This window comes from Coregonus lavaretus (genome assembly GCF_964263955.1).
Source record: "Coregonus lavaretus genome assembly, chromosome: 8".
Classification (NCBI taxonomy): domain Eukaryota; kingdom Metazoa; phylum Chordata; class Actinopteri; order Salmoniformes; family Salmonidae; genus Coregonus; species Coregonus lavaretus.
The window spans coordinates 5,770,763-5,793,260 of record NC_139995.1 but is presented as its reverse complement, the minus strand read 5'-3'; the positions used below and the strand labels follow the sequence as shown (position 1 = coordinate 5,793,260).

The 22,498-nt window shown below is 41.4% G+C and overlaps 1 protein-coding gene across 1 annotated transcript in view; it reads left to right on the top strand.

Annotated features, from left to right (window-relative positions):
* gli1 (GLI family zinc finger 1) overlaps positions 1-22,498 on the top strand; it is a gene marked incomplete at both ends in the record, with an annotated part of 37,893 nt that overhangs the window by 4,557 nt on the left and 10,838 nt on the right. The window contains 7 exons of the mRNA XM_084167326.1: positions 4,931-5,157; positions 5,387-5,476; positions 5,657-5,855; positions 7,790-7,937; positions 14,789-14,896; positions 20,359-20,496; positions 20,796-20,945. Of these exons, the coding sequence (XP_084023452.1) occupies positions 4,931-5,157; positions 5,387-5,476; positions 5,657-5,855; positions 7,790-7,937; positions 14,789-14,896; positions 20,359-20,496; positions 20,796-20,945 (1,060 nt within the window). The remainder of the gene's footprint in view (positions 1-4,930; positions 5,158-5,386; positions 5,477-5,656; positions 5,856-7,789; positions 7,938-14,788; positions 14,897-20,358; positions 20,497-20,795; positions 20,946-22,498) is intronic.

The window sequence follows — 22,498 nt, the reverse complement described above, 5'->3', positions numbered from 1 at the left end:
ATATTGGGTGTTGTTAGGCCCGAGACGAAGTCAAACCGTGCCAATACAGTGCCTTGCAAAAGTATTCAACCCCCTTAGCTTTTTTCCTATTTTGTTGCTATACACCTGTAATTTAAATGGATTTTTATTTTTATTTCATGTAATGAGCATAAACAAAATAGTCCAAATTGGTGAAGTGAAATGAAAAAAAATTACTTGTTTCAAAAAATGCGAAAAAATTTATAACAGAAAAGTGGTGCGTGCATATGTATTCACCCCCTTTGCTATGAAGCCCCTAAATAAGATCTGGTGCAACCAATTACCTTCAGAAGTCACATAATTAGTTAAATAAAGTCCACCTGTGTGTAATATAAGTGTCACATGATCTGTCACATGATCTCAGTATATATACACCTGTTCTGAAAGGCCCCAGAGTCTGCAACACCACTAAGCAAGGGGCACCACCAAGCAAGCGTCCCCATGAAGACCAAGGAGCTCTCCAAACAGGTCAGGGACAAAGTTGTGGAGAAGTACAACTCAGGGTTGGGTTATAAAAAAATATCAGAAACTTTGGACATCCCACGGAGCACCATTAAATATTTTATTTAAAAAATTGAAAGAATATGGCACCACAACAAACCTGCCAAGAGAGGGCAGCCCACCAAAACCCACAGACCAAGCAAGGAGGGCATTAATCAGAGAGGCAACAAAGAGACCAAAGATAACCCCGAAGGAGCTGCAGAGCTCCACAGCGGAGATTGGAGTATCTGTCCATAGGACCACTTTAAGCCGTACACTCCACAGAGATGGGCTTTACGGAAGAGTGGCCAGAAAAAAGCCATTGCTTAAAGAAAAAAATAAGCAAACACGTTTGGTGTTCGCCAAAAGGCATGTGGGAGACTCCCCAATCATATAGAAGAAGGTACTCTGGTCAGATGAGACTAAAATTGAGCTTTTTGGCCATCAAGGAAAACATTATGTCTGGCGCAAACCCAACACCTCTCATCACCCCGAGAACACCATCCCCACAGTGAAGCATGGTGGAGGCAGCATCCTGCTGTGGGGATGTTTTTCATCGGCAGGGACTAGGAAACTGGTCAGAATTGAAGGAATGATGGATGGCGCTAAATATAGGGAAATTCTTGAGGGAAACCTGTTTCAGTCTTCCAGAGATTTGAGACTGGGACGGAGGTTCACCTTCCAGCAGGACAATGACCCTAAGCATACTGCTAAAGCAACACTTGAGTGGTTTAAGCGGAAGCATTTAAATGTATTGGAATGGCCTAGTCAAAGCCCAGACCTCAATCCAATTGAGAATCTGTGGTATGACTTAAAGAGTGCTGTACACCAACGGAATCCATCCAACTTGAAGGAGCTGTAGCAGTTTTGCCTTGAAGAATGGGCCAAAATCCCAGTGTGTAGATGTGCCAAGCTTATAGAGACTTACCCTTAGATACTTTCAGCTGTAATTGCTGCAAAAGGTGGCTCTACAAAGTATTTACTTTGGGGGGGGGGGGGGTGAATAGTTATGCATGCTCAAGTGTTCAGTTTTTTTGTCTTATTTCTTGTTTGTTTCACAAGAAAAAATGTTTTGCATCTTCAAAGTGGTAGGCATGTTGTGTAAATCAAATGATACAAACCCCCCCAAAATCAATTTTAATTCCAGGTTGTAAGGCAACAAAATTGGAAAAAGGGGGGTGAATACTTTCGCAAGCCACTGTATATCCTCCAAACACCGGCTTTGAGGGCATTATCACTTTTATACAACGGGTTACCAACATATTCAAATAAGAAGGTACATATTTTCATTAAAAACGTTATTTTTATGAATTAATTCATACAATTTCATCCTTCCACAAGATATAGTCCCGACACAAATCTATTGTTGCTACCCAAGCCGGCTGGTCGTTCGTTGAGACAGCTGGAGATCGAATTTCAATACAGAAACAATGTTGCAAATGTCAGAGACAGACAGCAAGATTTATACAAATCTCCACTATTGAAAACAAATTGCTAATCTAAAAGAAGTGGAAGATAATGTCTAGATACTTTTATAAATTGTCTGGCTGGGCTAATGAGACAGTGGATTGCGCAGTGAGATGGAGCAGAGTAAATAAGCATTTCAACGTCATAGCTTTAGCCAGTGGTAACTTGTGGAATAGACACCGGCTGGAATGTGGTTTTAACCACTCAGCATCCAGGATTAGACCCAGCCGTTGTATAAATAAAGATAACTTTATCCCATTACTCAACAATATGAAAGCAGATCTAATTAAATGGCACAATCTTTCCAAAATCTTACAGGTTGAATAAACCTCTTCATAATGGCATGGCTCCCAACATTTTTTTGTTTTATTCTCGGTAATACCAATACCTCACTGAAGACATTCTTTAAAAAATTGTACTCGGTCATAACATACTTTATATGGGCAAATAAAACTCATAGAATGAAATGAAAAGTTTTACATCTTCCTAAGTCTGAGAGTGGTTTTAACCTTCCAGACTTGGAATTGTATCAACTCGCCACCCAGGGCTTTTACTTGCGACATACACTGAGTATACAAAACATGCTCTTTCCATGACATAGACTGACCAGGTGAATCCATGTGAAAGCTATGATCCCTTATGGATGTCACTTGTTAAATCCACTTCAATCAGTGTAAATGAAGGGGAGGAGACCGATTAAAGAAGGATTTTTAAGCCTTGAGATATTTGAGACATGGATTGTGTATGTGTGCCATTCAGAGGGTGAATGGGCAAGACAAAAAATTGAAGTGCCTTTGAACAGGGTATGGTAGTAGGTGCTAAGCTAACATATGCAGATGGCTTCCTTCTTTTCACTCTGTCAATTAGGTTAGTATTGTGGAGTAACTACAATGTTATTGATCCATCCTCAGTTTTCTCCTATCACAGCCATTAAACTCTGTAACTGTTTTAAAGTCACCATTTGCCTCATGGTGAAATCCCGGAGCGGTTTCCTTCCTCTCCGGAAACTTAGTTAGGAAGGACGCCTGTATCTTTGTAGTGACTGGGTGTAGTGATACACCATCCAAAGTGTAATTAATAACTTCACCATGCTCAAAGGGATATTCATTTTTACCTATCTACCAATAGGTGCCCTTCTTTGCGAGGCATTGGAAAACTTCCCTGGTCTTTGTGGTTGAATCTGTGTTTGAAATTCACTGCTCGACTGAGGGACCATACAGATAATTGTATGTGTGGGGTACAGAGATGAGGTAGTCATGAAAAACACTATTATTGCACACAGAGTGAGTTCATGCAACTTATTATGTGACTTGTTAAGCACATTTTACTCCTGAACTTGTTTAGGCTTACAATAACAAAAGGGTTGAATACTTATTGACTCAAGACATTTCAGCTTTTCATTTTTTATTAAATTGTTAAACAAATAGAAAAACATTATTCCACTTTGACATGATGGGGTATTGTGAATTTAATCAATTTTAAATTCAGGCTGTAATATAACAAAATGTGGAAAAAGTCAAGGGGTGTGAATACTTTCTGAAGGCAATGTAGTTAAATGCACTAAAGAGGAACAATGGGTACATATTGAAGATGTGCATGCTCATCCCCAGAATCTTTCACATGTTTATTTTCATAGGATAAAGCTAAGAACATTAACAACTTCTGACCAATGTATTTTCAAATACATGCAACTTAAAAGTTTCATATCAATACATTTCTATTTGAAATCTTTTGGACATCAGAGCAATCTTGAGGGAATCCTATTTGAGTCAGAAAATGATATTCATATGATAGGGAAGATATACAAAACCTTGCAGAGAGCCTATCCAACTGACAATATATTAGAAAAAAGATTAACTATTGGAACCAAGACTTACAAATAACTGATATACATAACTAACTAAATTACAGTTAACTAAAATGTACTCTTAATCCAGTATAAACTAATGTATAGAATGTATTACACAAGAGACAAAGTTCACAAATTCTACAGCACAACATCAGTGTCATGTCTTAAGTGTAAAACTAACGATGAATCAATAATCCATGCCTTCTGGGAATGCTATAAAGTCCAAAGGTTATGGGCAGGGTTAGAAGGTTGGCTGTAAGAAGTATTACAATGTAAACTTACTTTTAATTCTTCTGTCTGCATATTTCAAGACATGGCATACGGGGGTGCAGTGAGATACCCGATGGGTTGTACGATACTTTTCTCATCAATCATCTTGAAAAAACGTATACTTAATAACTGGAAATCAACCAATCCTCCATCGTTAACACAATGGATAGGTCAAATGCTTTATTATCTAAATGTTGGAAGTGCGTGGGCAACGGAGAGAAACAACATGGTGCAGTTTGAGGCCATGTGGCGGAGAGTGATGCGGGCGCTGGAGATAGGGGTGTGAGCATGTGGGTCTGGGCAGGGGTGATGTTGTGGATGTTTGTGTGCATCTGTATGTTGTCATTTGTATGTGTATGTTTTATATCGTTAATCTTACAAAATAAATGAATCAGCTGTGTAGTGCTAGGGCAAAAACCAAAACCTTCACCCAGGGGGTGCCCTAGGACCGAGTTTGGGAAACCCTGGTTTAGATCACTGTTCTTTACTCCTTGTGTGCAGGCTTTTGTCCTAGCCCAGCACTAAACACACCTGATTCAACCAATCAACTTTTTCCTTGACTAGCTGAATCAGGTGTGTTAGTGTTAGGCTGGAAGGACCAGAATTGAAGAATACTGCCTTGGAGCATGTACAAGCCACACTTTAGCTTGGGTTACCCTTACATTTGAGTGACTCAGACGCTGATATCTTGGTCTCTTTGAACTGAATGTCTGTATGGGTATGTTGCTTTCTATGTATGTCTACGTCCCTCTGTATGCCTCCCTGTCTGTATTTCAATGTCTTTCTGCATGTCTCTCTGCATGTCTCTCTGTATGTCTCTATGTCAATGTCTGTCTGTATATCTAGCCTTGCTCCTTCAGGAAGGTCTCCCTACATTGATGTGTCGTCCCTGCGCGCTCCGCTCCACAGCGGCCATCCTCAGGACTGCAGGAGCATGTATAACCCCATGACCCCTAACCCCAGAATCAACCCTATCACCGGGGTCAACCCCATGGACCAGTACATGCGACCCCCTCTGGCTCCCCCACTGCACAGCATGATGGGACACCGCAGCATGAATCAGTCCTCCGACGGTGAGTCTCAGTCCTGTGTCATATGAAACACTTCTTGACCTTACCCTCATTATAACCAAAGAGAGAGACTCTATCTCAATTAGTATTTCCTCCATTCCTCCCGACTCTGATGAATTGAGAAAGAGCCAGAAGAACCCTCTTCATGATACTCCGGCCCCTCAGGAGTCAGTATGGCTGTGTTCTAAAGCCTGTAATAATGTAATTATTCCTATCCTCTGTATTTGTCCAGGTGGTAATAGCACCCCCTACTGTCACAATAACCTCATGTCATCCCACCACGGCTTCCCCCACGGACAGGGATTAGACCATGTGGGAGACGGTAAGAAAAGAACTGGGTCGTGTTTATTTCCGCTGCAAAACGCTTTAAAATGTTTTTCATTGCAATACCCCCTCTCTGCTCCTCATCTCCTCGCCTCACACATCCTCTCCCTCCCACTCCTCTCTATCTCCCACTCTCCCCGTCTCCTCTTTTCTCTCCCCCCTCCTCCACCTCCCCCAGGCTCGCGGTTCTCAACGCCTCGCTCCATGCTGAAGCTGAGTAAGAAGCGTGCCTTGTCCATCTCTCCGCTGTCTGACGCCAGCGTGGACCTACAGACGGTCATCAGGACCTCCCCTAACTCCCTGGTGGCCTTCGTCAACTCACGTTGTGGACCCAACGCAGCCAGCTCCTACGGACATCTGTCTGTGGGCGCCATGAGGTCAGGAGTCCGAACCCTACACTATACTACGCTATAGTATATACACCACAATATATTACACTATACTATACTACACTGCTCAAAAAAATAAAGGGAACACTTAAACAACACAATGTAACTCCAAGGCAATCACACTTCTGTGAAATCAAACTGTCCACTTAGGAAGCAACACTGATTGACAATAAATTTCACATGCTGTTGTGCAAATGGAATAGACAACAGGTGGAAATTATAGGCAATTAACAAGACACCACCAATAAAGAAGTGGTTCTGCAGGTGGTGACCACAGACCACTTCTCAGTTCCTATGCTTCCTGGCTGATGTTTTGGTCACTTTTGAATGCTGGCGGTGCTTTCACTCTAGTGGTAGCATGAGACGGAGTCTACAACCCACACAAGTGGCTCAGGTAGTGCAGCTCATCCAGGATGGCACATCAATGCGAGCTGTGGCAAGAAGGTTTGCTGTGTCTGTCAGCGTAGTGTCCAGAGCATGGAGGCGCTACCAGGAGACAGGCCAGTACATCAGGAGACGTGGAGGAGGCCGTAGGAGAGCAACTACCCAGCAGCAGGACCGCTACCTCCGCCTTTGTGCAAGAAGGAGCAGGAGGAGCACTGCCAGAGCCCTGCAAAATGACCTCCAGCAGGCCACAAATGTGCATGTGTCTGCTCAAATGGTCAGAAACAGACTCCATGAGGGTGGTATGAGGGCCGACGTCCACAGGTGGGGGTTGTGCTTACAGCCCAACACCGTGCAGGACGTTTGGCATTTGCCAGAGAACACCAAGATTGGCAAATTCGCCACTGGCGCCCTGTGCTCTTCGCAGATGAAAGCAGGTTCACACTGAGCACATGTGACAGATGTGACAGAGTCTGGAGACGCCGTGAAGAACGTTCTGCTGCCTGCAACATCCTCCAGCATGACCGGTTTGGCGGTGGGTCAGTCATGGTGTGGGGTGGCATTTCTTTGGGGGGCCGCACAGCCCTTCATGTGCTCGCCAGAGGTAGCCTGACTGCCATTAGGTACCGAGATGAGATCCTCAGACCCCTTGTGAGACCATATGCTGGTGCAGTTGGCCCTGGGTTCCTCCTAATGCAAGACAATGCTAGACCTCATGTGGCTGGAGTGTGTCAGCAGTTCCTGCAAGAGGAAGGCATTGATGCTATGGACTGGCCCGCCCGTTCCCCAGACCTGAATCCAATTGAGCACATCTGGGACATCATGTCTCGCTCCATCCACCAACGCCACGTTGCACCACAGACTGTCCAGGAGTTGGCGGATGCTTTAGTCCAGGTCTGGGAGGAGATCCCTCAGGAGACCATCTGCCACCTCATCAGGAGCATGCCCAGGCGTTGTAGGGAGGTCAAACAGGCACGTGGAGGCCACACACACTACTGAGCCTCATTTTGACTTGTTTTAAGGACATTACATCAAAGTTGGATCAGCCTGTAGTGTGGTTTTCCACTTTAATTTTGAGGGTGACTCCAAATCCAGACCTCCATGGGTTGATACATTTGATTTCCATTGATAATTTTTGTGTGATTTTGTTGTCAGCACATTCAACTATGTAAAGAAAAAAGTATTTAATAAGATTATTTCATTCATTCAGATCTATGATGTGTTGTTTAAGTGTTCCCTTTATTTTTTTGAGCACACCATACTCACACCAGCTCCAACGGACATCTGTCTGTCATGAGGTCAGGAAGCAGAATACTATAACCTATAACGCAACACTACTTTACATTCTTAGGCATCAGTCACTTTGTATTGAAATGCATACTTTCCCAATGGAATGTTAACATCAATTTTAATCAGTAACATAGCCTGTGGTCAGTATAATATCCATAAACATCATGATGATCAAAAAAAGTATAAAATGTCCCGATGCACCTGTGATCTGTTTATGATACCCCTATCTCTTGTCTCTTGTATTGTAGTCCGTCAATGAGTTACTCCAACTCAATGAACTACCAGTCCAGACAACAGGGCTCTATGTATGGTGGACACACCCCTGGACCATGCCACGCCCCTCCTCCTCGACTACCCCCCCACAACCCCCGCTTCCACGCACCACAACATGGACACGTAAGACTTTTTATGATTGTCTTCAGACACTTGCTATGGGCTCCGCCTGCTACTAACAGTTTCAAGAGAGGGCATACAGAAAAATAGAGAGACCTTCTAAGGCTTGTACCAAAGTACTGTATGTACTTGAATAGACCCATTGCCCGGCCGCGTCATGAAAAGCTGCGCGTGCAGTTCATCATCAGAAACCTCTTTGTTTACCTAGCAGTGGATACGATTACATGCAACTTCAAATGCAGATTGTGCAAGTTAACAAACACGTAATCAGATGGTTATTGTCTACAATTTCGCAGATGTCATCAGAGGATTGATTACATAGCATGCTAGTAAGCCAGCGAGGCAAGGTCAAATATCACAAATAGAGCTAGATAAAGCCAGAAGAATAATATATAGATGTAGGATCTTAATTTGAGCCAGTTTGCTACAGCAGGAAAATAATGTGAATTATTATATGGATTCTAATGAATGGACATTTTTGTAGGGGTTGATACATTTTCTGTTACGGCAAATCAAGTCTGAAATGTCAAAGTGGAAATGAATACACTCAAATACACTACAAGTTTGCATTTCTTGCTGCGCAGGAACATTCTCAGCTACAAAAGAGTGATCGAATTACGATCCTACATCTGTACTTGTTGAACATAGCTATAGCCATCAGTCTTGTGTGTTTTCATGGTCATCACTCACTATTAAGTTTGTCAAGGCCCCAACATCAGTGTAAGCAAATGTTTTTTTTAGGGGGTAGATCAGCTTTAATATTGCAGATAGATTGTAGCTTCCATCAATGTAATTGTCTGCATCATTTCCAATCCCCCATATATTTTTTTGTGTGTATATATATATATATATATATATATATATATATATATATATATATATATATATATATATATACAGTTGGAGTCGGAAGTTTACATACACTTCATTAAAACTTGTTTTTCAACCACTCCACACATTTTTTATTAACAAACTATAGTTTTGGCAAGTCGGTTAGGACATCTACTTTGTGCAGGACACAAGTCAATTTTCCAACAATTGTTTACAGACAGATTATTTCACTTATAATTCACTGTATCACAATTCCAGTGGATCAGAAGTTTACATACACTATGTTGACTGTGCCTTTAAACAGCTTGGAAAATTCCAGAAAATGATGTCATGGCTTTAGAAGCTTCTGATAGGCTAATTGACATCATTTGAGTCAATTGGAAGTGTACCTGTGGATGTATTTCAAGGCCTACCTTCAAACTCAGTGCCTCTTTGCTTGACATCATGGGAAAATCAAAAGAAATCAGCCAAGACCTCAGAAAATAACGCCTGAATGTACCACCTTCATCTGTACAAACAATAGTATGCAAGTATAAACACCATGGGACCATGCAGCCGCCATACCGCTCAGGAAGGAGACACGTTCTGTCTCCTAGAGATGAACGTACTTTGGTGCGAAAAGTGCAAATAAATCCCAGAACAACAGCAAAGGACCCTGTGAAGATGCTGGAGGAAACAGGTAGAAAAGTATCTATATCCACAGTAAAACGAGACCTAAATCGACATAACCTGAAAGACCGCACAGCAAGGAAGAAGCCACTGCTCCAAAACTGCCATAAAAAAAGCCAGACTACGGTTTGCAACTGCACATGGGAACAAAGATCGTACTTTTTGGAGAAATGTCCTCTTTTCTGATTAATCAAAAATATATAACTGTTTGGCCATAATGACCATCGTTATGTTTGGAGGAAAAATGGTGTTGCTTGCAAGCCGAAGAACACCATCCCAACCGTGAAGCACGGGGGTGGCAGCATCATGCTGTGGGGGTGCTTTGCTGCAGGAGGGACTGGTGCACTTCACAAAATAGATGGCATCCTGAGGAAGGAAAATTATGTGGATATATTGAAGCAACATCTCAAGACATCAGTCAGGAAGTTAAAGCTTGGTCACAAATGGGTCTTCCAAATGGACAATGACCCCAAGCATACTTCCAAAGTTGTGGCAAAATGGCTTAAGTACAACAAAGTCAAGGTATTGTAGTGGTCATCACAAAGCCCTGACCTCAATCCTATAGAAAAGTTGTGGGCAGAACTGAAAAAGTGTGTGCGAGCAAGGAGGCTTACAAACCTGACTCAGTTACACCATCTCTGTCAGTAGGAATGGGCCAAAATTCACCCAACTTATTGTGGGAAGCTTGTGGAAGGCTACCCGAAACGTTTGACCCAAGTTAAACAATTTAAAGGCAATGCTACCGAATACTAATTGAGTGTATGTGAACTTCTGACCCACTGGGAATGTGATGAAATAAATAAAAGCTGAAATATATAATTCTCTCTACTATTATTCTGACATTTCACATTCTTTAAATAAAGTGATGATCCTAACTGACCTAAGACAGGGAATTTTTACTAGGATTAAATGTCAGGAATTGTGAAAAAATGAGTTTAAATGTATTTGGCTAAAGTGTATGTAAACTTCCGACTTCAACTGTATATATATTTTTTAAATATATTTTCCTTCATTATTTTCTCATAACCCTACCACCCCTCCCCTAATTGGAGTAAACTAATGGACAACAACACAGGCTTCTACTTCGAGCTTATACATACTATATACATTTTACAGACACAATGTATTCTACAATAGTTATCTTTTGTTTCTTTTTAATCCCATCCTTCAGCTACCCTCAACCCCTCCAATCTATCTCTGAAGACCATCAAGTTTGATTTCTATTTGACATATATTTTGAACTGTTCTGTTTCACAAAAGTTCTGAACCTATATACATTTTATGGACACAGTATATTTTACATTAGTTATGTTGTTGTTTTTAATCCCACCCTTCAGCTCCACTCAACCCCTCCCATCTATCTCTTAACACCATCCATTTTTTATTTCAATTTGCCATATAGTTTTCAACAGTGCTGTGATGTTTCACAAAACTTCTGAAACTTTCTATTCTCATAGTTTCTACAGATTGTATATTAAAGATAAACATTTTTGCTAAAAGTTTTATAATATTATTGATCAATTGGCTATGACTTTTCAAATCACCCAGCAGTGCTATTTGCAGAGTTAGCTCCAGATAAATGTTGCAATTCTTCAGCCATTACTGGACCTGCGACCAAAAACAAGCTACATATGGACAGTACCAAAACAAATGATCTAATGATTCTGTATCTTCGCAACAAGATCTGCAGAGCTAGGATGGTTGTATCCCCCATATATATAACATTATATTGGTTGCAAGAATTGTTATAATAATTTACATTGAAAAATTCTACGTTTTGAATCTGCCGTCGTTTTGCGTATCAGTTCATAAACCATGTGCCATGGAATCGGTATATCAAAAATCTCTTCCCAACTATTTTGCAATCTATATGGCACAGCTGTCCATTTTTGGTCCTTAAATTAAACTGGTATACTTTTTTATTCATCACAATTTTCTTTAACCTATTTTGGTCTTTAATGCGGGGCTGACAGACAAGTTCCTTACTTTTTCCTCCTTCCACTTTCCTCTTCCATTTTTGCGGTAATGCTGCAATTAGTTGATTGTAATTTGGGGTAGAGCAGACATATATTTGTGTTAGCTGCATGTGTGACAACTCCACCAGTCCTATTTATGATATAATTTACAAAGATTAGACTTTTTAGAATTTTAATTCTTCAAAAATAACGTTTCTTTTAATCAATTAGTATATTTGAGTTTAACCATAATATTTGTTGGATTATTTGTTCTGTCTTTTCTGGTGGATTAAATTGAAATAGCAACCAACTTTCAATGGCTTGTTTTAGAAATAGTGATATTTGGGAGATTATTTCCTTTTCAAATAACTGCAAGTGAGAGGTTGTAATCTGAATAAAGGGAAAAAGGCCATTCTTGACCATGTGGTGAGACATTCTTACTAATCTGCTAGAGAACCAGTTCGGATTTAAGTATAACTTTTGAATGACTGAAGCCTTTATTGAGAGGTCTAATGCTTTAATATTTTATAATTTCTACCCTCCAAATTCATATTCATTATATAAATAGGCCCATTTAATTTGGTCTTGTTTGCCGTTCCAAATAAAATTGAATATTTTTTGTATTTTTAAAAAACAGGTCGCTAGGTGTAGGCAAGGCCATAAGCAAATAGGTAAACTGGGATATGACTACAGAGTTCATCAGGGTGATTTTTCCACAAATAGACAGGTATTTTCCTTTCCATGGTAGCAAGATCTTATCTGTTTTTTGCTAACTTTCTATTAAAATGTATTGTATTGAGATAATTTATTTCTTTTGGGATATGAATAGCGAGTAGGTCCACTTCACCATCAGACCATTTTATTGGTAAACTACATGGTAATGTAAAAAAATTAATAATGTGTGCTCCAATACGTAATATAGTACATTTATCATAATTTGGTTGTAATCCAGAGAGGTTAGAAAAAGTATCTAGATCCTCTATGAGGCTGTGGAGGGATCAAAATTGTGGATTTAAAAGAAAACATTAATCATCAGCGTACAATGAAACCTTTGTTTTTAAGCCCTGCATTTCCAGCCAGATATTATTGTTGGATCTGATTTTAATAGCTAACATTTCTATGGCCATAATTAATAGATATGCCGATAGTGGACAACCTTGTTTTACTCCTCTTGACAGTTTAATACTTTCTGAGAAGTAGCCATTATTTACTATTTTAAACCTAGGGTTACTATACATAACTTTAACTCATTGTGTAAGAGATTTTCCAAAATTAAAATATTCCAGGCATTTATATATAGATTCCAGTCGTACTTTAACAAAAGCCTTTTCAAAGTCAGCTATGAATACAAGGCCTGGTTTTCCCCAGATTTTTTATAGTGTTCTATTGTTTCCAGTACTTGTTTTATATTATCTACAATGTATCGTCCATGTTAAAAACCTGTCTGATTAGGATTAATAATATCCGGCAATACCTTTTTAATTCTATGCGCTGTGCAATTTGCTAACAATGTTGAATCACAACACTGAAGTGTAAGGGACCTCAAACATTTTTAATGGACTGGATCTTTATATTTACCACTTGGGTCCTGTTTCAGTAAAAAATAAATCAGACCTTCTTGTTGAGTATCTGATAATCTACCATTTTTATAGGGGTGGTTAAAACATGCTAATAATGGTCCTCTGAGTACATCAAAAATGGTTTGGTATACCTCAACTGGTATGCCATCCAGCCCAGGAGTTTTCCCAGACTTACAGTAAAGGCTTTAATTGCATCAAAAAGTTCCTCCTCTGTAATTTGGCCTTTACATACAATTAACTTCAGTTAGTGGAGATGGAGGAGACTGAAACGAAAACATATGCTTAAAGTACTTTGCTTCCTCTTTCAAAATATAGTTTGGTGAATCATGGGTGACTCCGTCATTTGTAACAAGTTTCAGTAAATTATTTTTGGAAGCATTACTATGTTGAAGATTTTTTTTTAAATGGTGCATTTTTCCAAATATTTTTTCCCCATAAACTTTTGGTGCCAGCGAGAAATACATAAGAATGTAGAGATGACTAGATGACTAGCTTGATTGTTCCTCCGCCATGTATATCTCACTAGGTCAGCATATTTAAGCCTCCATATATCCACTAGTTCCAATATATCCATGATATTCGTGATTTCCTTAAGTGCATGAGGGTGATAGTTTGTAGTGTGATTACCTTTACGGTTCATTGAGGTATTTAAAACCGTATTATAATCTCCCACCATAATAATAGAGTCTTGTATTGCTAGTAGGTTTGATAAATTATTATATATATTGTCAAAGAAGCATGGATCATAATTATTTGGACCGTATAGATTAATGAGCCAAATCAGATTATAGTCCAATATATTTTTTTAAATAATCCATCTACCTTGCAGATCTATTTGGACAATTTGCACATTCGGATCAAAAATGTTGTTAATTAATATCATCACCGCTTTTGAGTTTCTTTGCCCATGGGAGAAGTATATTTCGCCCCATTAAAAAGTACCGTAATGATTGCGTGTCCATACAGCTGTACCATGGTATTTGCACTGCTAAACACAACCAGTCATGATGTTTTCATCTGATTGTCAAACAATCACTTCAAAAGGTCGCTCCTGTTGGCTACCCGCGCACGTTTGTCCACTCACAAAATAAATCCAGCATCCAATCAGTGCACTGTGCACCCGCAATTTGATGAATGGAAAGAGACATCTGTAACAAAAAACCTGAAATTGTAATGACATTTAGCGATTGATGCGTCCACTGCTGTACACGCGTGTCTCAGTCTCGGCCACTTATCTCTGCCTTAGCAAAATGTTAGTGTTCTCGCCGAACCACAACGCAATTTGGAAGTTATACCACCTGTTTTCACTGTGTGCTCTTTTTGAAGGATGGGTCCCTGTCTCTCGGGGGCCATGGGATACGGGGGGACAGGGGTGGTCTGCTGGTCACTGGGACGACAACCCAACTTGGGATGGGGGGAGGTTTTAGCGGGTGGAATAGTGGAGAACAATTGGAGGTTTACTTAGTAGCAATGCAAATATCATGGTACAGCTATATGGACACTCAATCATTATGGTACTTTTTAATGGTACAAGCATAGTGTTAGCAATCCTGCTATGCTTTTGATGTCAGGATGGGCGCGTATCACTCGAACGTGACGTTTGATGGTAAACAAGAAATGGCTCTATATAGTCCTGAGCTGTTGCTCTGTGTGTAGCCGAAGACAGAGGTGGTACTGGGCAGTGTGATGTTTTACCAGATATTCTAACGTGCCATGGTTGTAACGGAGTGCAATCCTGTCTTTGCGTGTGTGTGTGTGTGTGTGTGTGTGTGTGTGTGTGTGTGTGTGTGTGTGTGTGTGTGTGTGTGTGTGTGTGTAGCTAAAGACAGAGCCAGTGCTGGGTAGTGTGATGGATGGGATCAACATTAAGAGTCTGGAGGAGAGATCTGAGGGTGACGTGGCCAGCCCATCCTCTACTGGCACACAGGTAACAGGTTACACTACAGTACACACAACACACACAACCACAGTTAACACTACACTCACTACACACACACAAATAACACACAACCACAGGTAACACTACGCTCATTACACACGGCACACACACGACACACACATAACACACAAGCAATAGGTTACACTACACTACACACAACACACACACAACCAGGGGTTAAAATAAGCCAGTATGGTATGGTACGGTGTCCCGGCAAAATAAATAGTTGAGCCTATCACAATAATTAAAATGAAATTCCAAGAAAGCTATAGGCAATTACACCATTATTTAACATTACCACATGTCAGCTGCATGAAAATGAGCGAATTTACTTGAAAACGGGCGGTATACCCTCCAAATTGTGTTGTGGTTTGGTGAGAACACTAACAGAGTTAGACAAATTGCCGAGACCGAGACACGCGTGTACAGCAGTGGACGCATCAATCGCTAAATTTCATTACAATTTCAGGTTTTTTGTTACAGATGTCTCTTTCCATTCATCAATTTGCGGGTGCACAGTGCACTGTTTGGATGCTGGATTTATTTTGTGAGTGGAAAAACGTGTGTGGGTAGCCAACAGGAGCGACCTTTTGAAGTGATTGTTTGACAATCAGATGAAAACATCATGACTGGTTGTGTTTATGCCACATTAAAGGTAATACATGATAACAGTTATATGATACATTTTTACTAGGCCTACTAGGCCCACGGAGATTAGATAAATAAATAAATAAACTAAATCAATGAGGATTCTATATGTAATTCTATGATTAGACCCATGAAATATTTGTAAAAAATAGTAGGTCCCATACTGATACAGGCACACCGAGAAATCTGACTGCAGATAGGTACTTAGCACAATAAGAGGCCATTCCTTCTCTTGCTAGAACAAAAGCTGTCTCTGCTGTGTACTGACCTGGTACCAACGATCCTGCCATTTATACTTGTAGAATCGCAATGCTCGTCAGTGGCCAAGAGCTTGACTTTGAGCCAATCAGAGAGCACAAACCTCCATGTGGGGGAGCCGACAGAAGAGACAAGAAAAATGAAAGAAAATAGGGCACATTTCCCAGTGTAATCCACCCCCTTTTCATCCGCATTGTTCTTACTAAAACAATAAAGCTGCATAAAACATATTTTTATTATTTTGTTAGGTTCAATTTGATAATATGCACCTGCTCATTAGTTAGCTAGCTAACTAGTTAACTTTAGCTTGCTAACTGAGCCAGGAAGTCACACACACTTCATATGTAACGAATGGGGTGGTAAGTGCAGCACAATGCACACAACACTACATGTTTGTCTTTACCAAGCTATCTTTCTAGCAAGATGATGAATCATTGAATTCACTTTCCATTATTCCATACTGCCAATGCCAGTTCGCTTGCTAGCTAACGTTAGCTAAACGGTTAGCACAACATAGCTAGCACAACATAACTAGCTAGCTACTCCACCGACTCTCGACAGCTAACAGGCAGCTGCTTTATTCAAAAACGAATCCATTGTGATTTAATTATAATGTTGCTACCTACGCTAGTTATTTAGTTGTGGCCATCTGGTTAGTATCAACAACGGCTTACTACAAATTCTAGTTAGCTAGCAACAACATTAACACAGCTTGCTAGTTAGCTTACATTAGCTACAGCAGGCACAAGTCAAACAAGCTACTGCCACCTTGTGGCCTGGAGTATTTAAGCGAAGCAAATCAGAGGTAAACTGTTCTATGTGAACAACAAAAACTTAACTGCCGCACTCTGGGCAGAGGTGCTAAGTACCTATCGGCAGTCAGATTTCTCGGTGTGTCTGACCCTTAAGAAATTAAATCTACTTTCACCCCTGCACACAAAACACACACACACAACACACACACTTTGAAAAGAAGGTTGACAACATCCGCTCCTCATTCACTCAGCCTATTGAGTCCACTGGTCCCACTCGAACAGATCTACCCTACGCCTTGATCTCTTTCTCCCCTCTATCTCCAAGGGGAAATCCTGCAACTAGTGAGGTCCTGCCGCCCGACATCCTGCCCGCTCAGCCCCATCCCCTCCTCCCTTCTCCAGACCATCTCTGGAGACCTTCAATTCCTCACTTCCCTCATCAACTCATCCCTGACCACTGGCTGCGTCCCCTCTGACTTCAAAATGGCTAGAGTCACTCCCCTCCTCAATAAACAAACACTCAACCCCTCTGATGTAAAAAACGACCCCTCTTTTCTTTCCAAAACACTTGAGCGTGCTGTTTCTGACAACTGTCTCACTATCTCTCTCAGAACGATCTTCTTGGCCCTAACTAGTCAGGGTTCAAGACTCAACCAAGACTGCTCTCCTCTGTGTCACGGAGGCTCTCTGCACTGCCTAAGCTGACACTCTCTCCTCTGTTCTCATCCTCCTAGATCTATCCGCTGCCTTCGGCATCGTGAACCATCATGTCCTCCTCTCCACCCTCTCAGGGCTGGGCGTCTCAGGCTCGGCACACTGTTCGATTGCATCCTACCTGGCAGGCTGCTCCTACCAGGTGATGTGGAGAGGATCTGTGTCTGCCCCACATAATCTCACTACTGGTGTCCCCGGGGCTCGGTTCTAGGCCCTCTCCTCTTCTCTCTATGCCCCAAGTCACTCGGATCCGTCATGTCCTCACATGGTCTCTCCTATCACTGCTATTTGGATGACACTCAATTTATTTTCTCCTTCCCCCTTCTCACACCCAGGTGGCGTGCCTGGCAGATATCTCAGCTTGGATGTCGGCACCCCACCTCAAGCTCAACCTCGACAAGACGGGGCTGCTCTTCCTCCCGGGGGAAGGCCCGCCCGCTCCAAGACCTCTCCATCATGGTTGACAACTCTACGGTGTCCCTCTCCCAGAATGCAAAGAACCTTGGCATGACCCTGGACAACATCAAAGTAGAGACTTGCTCCTGCAGGTTCATGCTCTACAAAATCTGTAGAGTAAGACCCTACCTCACACAGGAAGCGGCGCAGGCCCTAATCCAGGCAATTGTAATCTCCCGTCTGGACTACTGCAACTCTCTGTTGGCTGGGCTCCCCGCTTGTGCCATCAAACCCCTATAACTTATCCAGAACATTGCAGCCCGCCTGGTGATCAACCTTTCCAAGTTCTTCCATGTCACTCCGCTCCTCCGCACCCTCCACTGGCTTCCAGTCGAAGCTTGCATCCACTACAAGACCATGGTACTTGCCTATGGAGCAGCAAGAGGAACTGCCCCTCCCTACCTTTAGGCTATGCTCAAACACCAAACCCCAACCCCAGTACTCCGTTCTGCCACCTCTGGTCTCTTGGCCCTCCCACACCTATGGGAGGGCAGCTCCCGCTTAGCCCAGTCAAAGCTCTTCTCTGTCCTGGAAATGGTGGAACCAGCTTCCCCCTAAAGCTAGGGTAGCAAAGTCCATGCGTATCTTCCGAAAACATCTCAAACCCTACTTCTTTAATGAGTATCTAAAATTAAAGATGAATGCACAAACTGTAAGTCACTCTGTATAAAAGCTGCTAAAATCTGCTTAATTACTAAAATTTAAATTTAAAATATAGAACATAACACACAGGTAACAGATTACACTACACACTCAACCACACAATCACACATGGCAACACTCAATCACAACTTTTAAACATAGTACCATTTTGCTAACAATATGTGTGAGATTGTCAGAGTGGGAGAGTGTGAAAGAGCGAGAGAGATTGTGGGTATGCGCCTGCATGTGTTTATGTGCTATGTGTTTCAACTATGTACAGTGAGGGAAAAAAGTATTTGATCCCCTGCTGATTTTGTACGTTTGCCCACTGACAAAGACATGATCAGTCTATAATTTTAATGGTAGGTTTATTTGAACAGTGAGAGACAGAATAACAACAAAAAAATCCAGAAAAACACATGTAAAAAATGTTATAAATTGATTTGCATTTTAATGAGGGAAATAAGTATTTGACCCCTCTGCAAAACATGATTTAGTACTTGGTGGCAAAACCCTTGTTGGCAATCACAGAGGTCAGACGTTTCTTGTAGTTGGCCACCAGGTTTGCACACATCTCAGGAGGGATTTTGTCCCACTCCTCTTTGCAGATCTTCTCCAAGTCATTAAGGTTTCGAGGCTGACGTTTGGCAACAAACCTTCAGCTCCCTCCACAGATTTTCTATGGGATTAAGGTCTGGAGACTGGCTAGGCCACTCCAGGACCTTAATGTGCTTCTTCTTGGGCCACTCCTTTGTTGCCTTGGCCGTGTGTTTTGGGTCATTGTCATGCTGGAATACCCATCCACGACCCATTTTCAATGCCCTGGCTGAGGGAAGGAGGTTCTCACCCAAGATTTGACGGTACATGGCCCCGTCCATCGTCCCTTTAATGCGGTGAAGTTGTACTGTCCCCTTAGCAGAAAAACACCCCCAAAGCATAATGTTTCCACCTCCATGTTTGACGTGGGGATGGTGTTCTTGGGGTCATAGGCAGCATTCCTCCTCCTCCAAACACGGCGAGTTGAGTTGATGCCAAAGACCTCGATTTTGGTCTCATCTGACCACAACACTTTCACCCAGTTCTCCTCTGAATCATCCAGATGTTCATTGGCAAACTTCAGACGGGCCTGCATATGTGCTCTCTTGAGCAGGGGGACCTTGCGGGCGCTGCAGGATTTCAGTCCTTCACGGCGTAGTGTGTTACCAATTGTTTTCTTGGTGACTATGGTCCCAGCTGCCTTGAGATCATTGACAAGATCCTCCCGTGTAGTTCTAGGCTGATTCCTCACCGTTCTCATGATCATTGCAACTCCACGAGGTGAGATCTTGCATGGAGCCCCAGGCTGAGGGAGATTGACAGTTATTTTGTGTTTCTTCCATTTGCGAATAATCGCACCAACTGTTGTCACCTTCTCACCAAGCTGCTTGGCGATGGTCTTGTAGCCCATTCCAGCCTTGTGTAGGTCTACAATCTTGTCCCTGACATCCTTGGAGAGCTCTTTGGTCTTGGCCATGGTGGAGAGTTTGGAATCTGATTGATTGATTGCTTCTGTGGACAGGTGTATTTTATACAGGAAACAAACTGAGATTAGGAGCACTCCCTTTAAGAGTGTGCTCCTAATCTCAGCTCGTTACCTGTATAAAAGACACCTGGGAGCCAGAAATCTTTCTGATTGAGAGGGGGTCAAATACTTATTTCCCTCATAAAAATGCAAATCAATTTATAACATTTTTGACATGCGTTTTTCTGGATTTTTTTGTTGTTATTCTGTCTCTCACTGTTCAAATAAACCTACCATTAAAATTATAGACTGATCATTTCTTTGTCAGTGGTCAAACGTACAAAATCAGCAGGGGATCAAATACTTTTTTCCCTCACTGTATTTAATGTTGCTCATCTGAGAACTGCCCATGTACTTCCTGTTGTGTTGAACCCTGACTTCTAACCAATGACCCCTGACCATTGACCTCTACCCAGGATCCTCTGATGGGTCTCCTGGAGGGGCGGGAGGATCTGGATAAGGAGGATAAACCGGAGCCAGAGGCCATCTATGAAACCAACTGCCACTGGGAGAGCTGCAGCAAGGAGTTTGACACGCAGGAGCAGCTAGTCCACGTGAGTAGGGACAGGAGGTTTTCCTGACTACGTGACTTGGCCTGGATAAACTCTGGGCCCCCGGCACTAGTTAGGGCCCAGAGTTTTTCTGGTCAGGTCATGAGCAAAAAGTATTGGCCTTACATATACACACTGTATGCGAGAAGGGAAAGGAGGGGAAAGGTTGGGAACCGTTGGTTTGAGTTAGTCTAGAGTAGCGGTTTCCAACTATGGTCCTGGAGAGCCACACAAAACACAGGATCCGTGTAAAGACTCTTATCAACATTACAATGACAATAAAATCTCTCTGTCTTCCACAGCACATAAACAACGAGCACATCCATGGAGAGAAGAAGGAGTTTGTGTGCCACTGGCAGGAGTGTTCCAGGGAGCAAAGACCTTTCAAGGCCCAGTACATGCTGGTGGTTCACATGCGCAGGCACACAGGAGAGAAACCGCATAAGTGTACTGTGAGTATACTACAGTATTCTGATCGCTCTCTCTCAAACTGAGCTTTGAAATGGACTGTTATATGAATTCAAATTCAGTTTAGAATCACATTTCAAATTCATAAAATAATTTCAAAAATCAGTTTGAGAGAGAGATACAGTATAGGTAGTATACTCACAGTGCATGTATGTGGCTTTAATCGAAATGCGCTACCTGACAGTGATTACATCAGACCTTGACTTTCAGTCTACATTACGTATTGGTATTTGTACAGTACGTGTGGTTCAGTTTGAGCAGGTTAACAAGACATTTTGTGTCTGTGTTTCAGTTTGAGCTGTGTTATAATGCGTTATGTGTGTTTCAGTTTGAGGAATGTAATAAGATGTGCATCTATTGTTTCAGTTTGAGGGGTATTATACAATGCATTCAGAAATTATTCAGACCCCTTGACTTTTTCCACATTTTGTTACATTACAGCCTTATTCTAAAATGGATTAAATTGTTTTTTTCCCCCTCATCAATCTACACACAATACCCCATAATGACAAAGCAAAACCAGGTTTTTTGACATTTTTGCAAATGTATTAAAAATAAAAAATAAACTGAAATATTATATTTACATAAGTATTCAGACAATGTACTCAGTACCAGTGGTGTAAAGTACTTAAGTAAAAATACTTTAAAGTACTACATAAGTAGTTTCTTTGGGGTATCTATACTTTACTTTACTATTTATATTTTTGCCAACTTTTACTTTTACTTCACTACATTCCTAAATGAAATATTATTCCATACATTTTCCCTGACAGCCAAAAGTACTCGTTACATTTTGACACGAAAATTGTCCAATTCACACACTTATCAAGAGAATGTCCCTGGTCATCACTACTACCTCTGATCTGGCGGACTCACTAAACACACATGCTTAGTTTGTAAATTATGTCTGAGTGTTAGAATGTGCCCCTGGCTATCAGTCAATAAAATAAATAAAATAAAATGGTGACGTCTGGTTTGCTTAATATAAGGAATTGTATATGGTTTATACTTTTACTTTTGATACTTAAGTATATTTAAAACCAAATACAATTTGTAAGTCGCTCTGGATAAGAGCATCTGCTAAATGACGTAAATGTAAATGTAATTGTAAATACTTTTAGACTTTTACTCAAGTAGTATTTTACTGGGTGACTTTCACTTTTACTTAGTCATTTTCTAATACGGTATTTTTACTTTTAGTCAAGTATGACAATTGAGTACTTTTTCCACCACTGCTCAGTACTTTGTTGAAGCACCTTTGGCAGTGATTACAGCCTCAAGTCTTCTTGGGTATGACGCTACAAGCTTGGCACACCTGTATTTGGGGAGTTTCTCCCATTCTGAGGTCCTGAGTGCTCTGGAGAAGGTTTTCATCAAGGATCTCTCTGTACTTTGCTCCGTTCATCTTTCCCTAGATCCTGACTAGTCTCCCAGTCCCTGCCGCTGAAAAACATCCCTATAGCATGATGCTGCAACCACCATGTTTCACCATAGGGATTGTGCCAGGTTTCCTCCAGACGTGACGCTTGGCATTCAG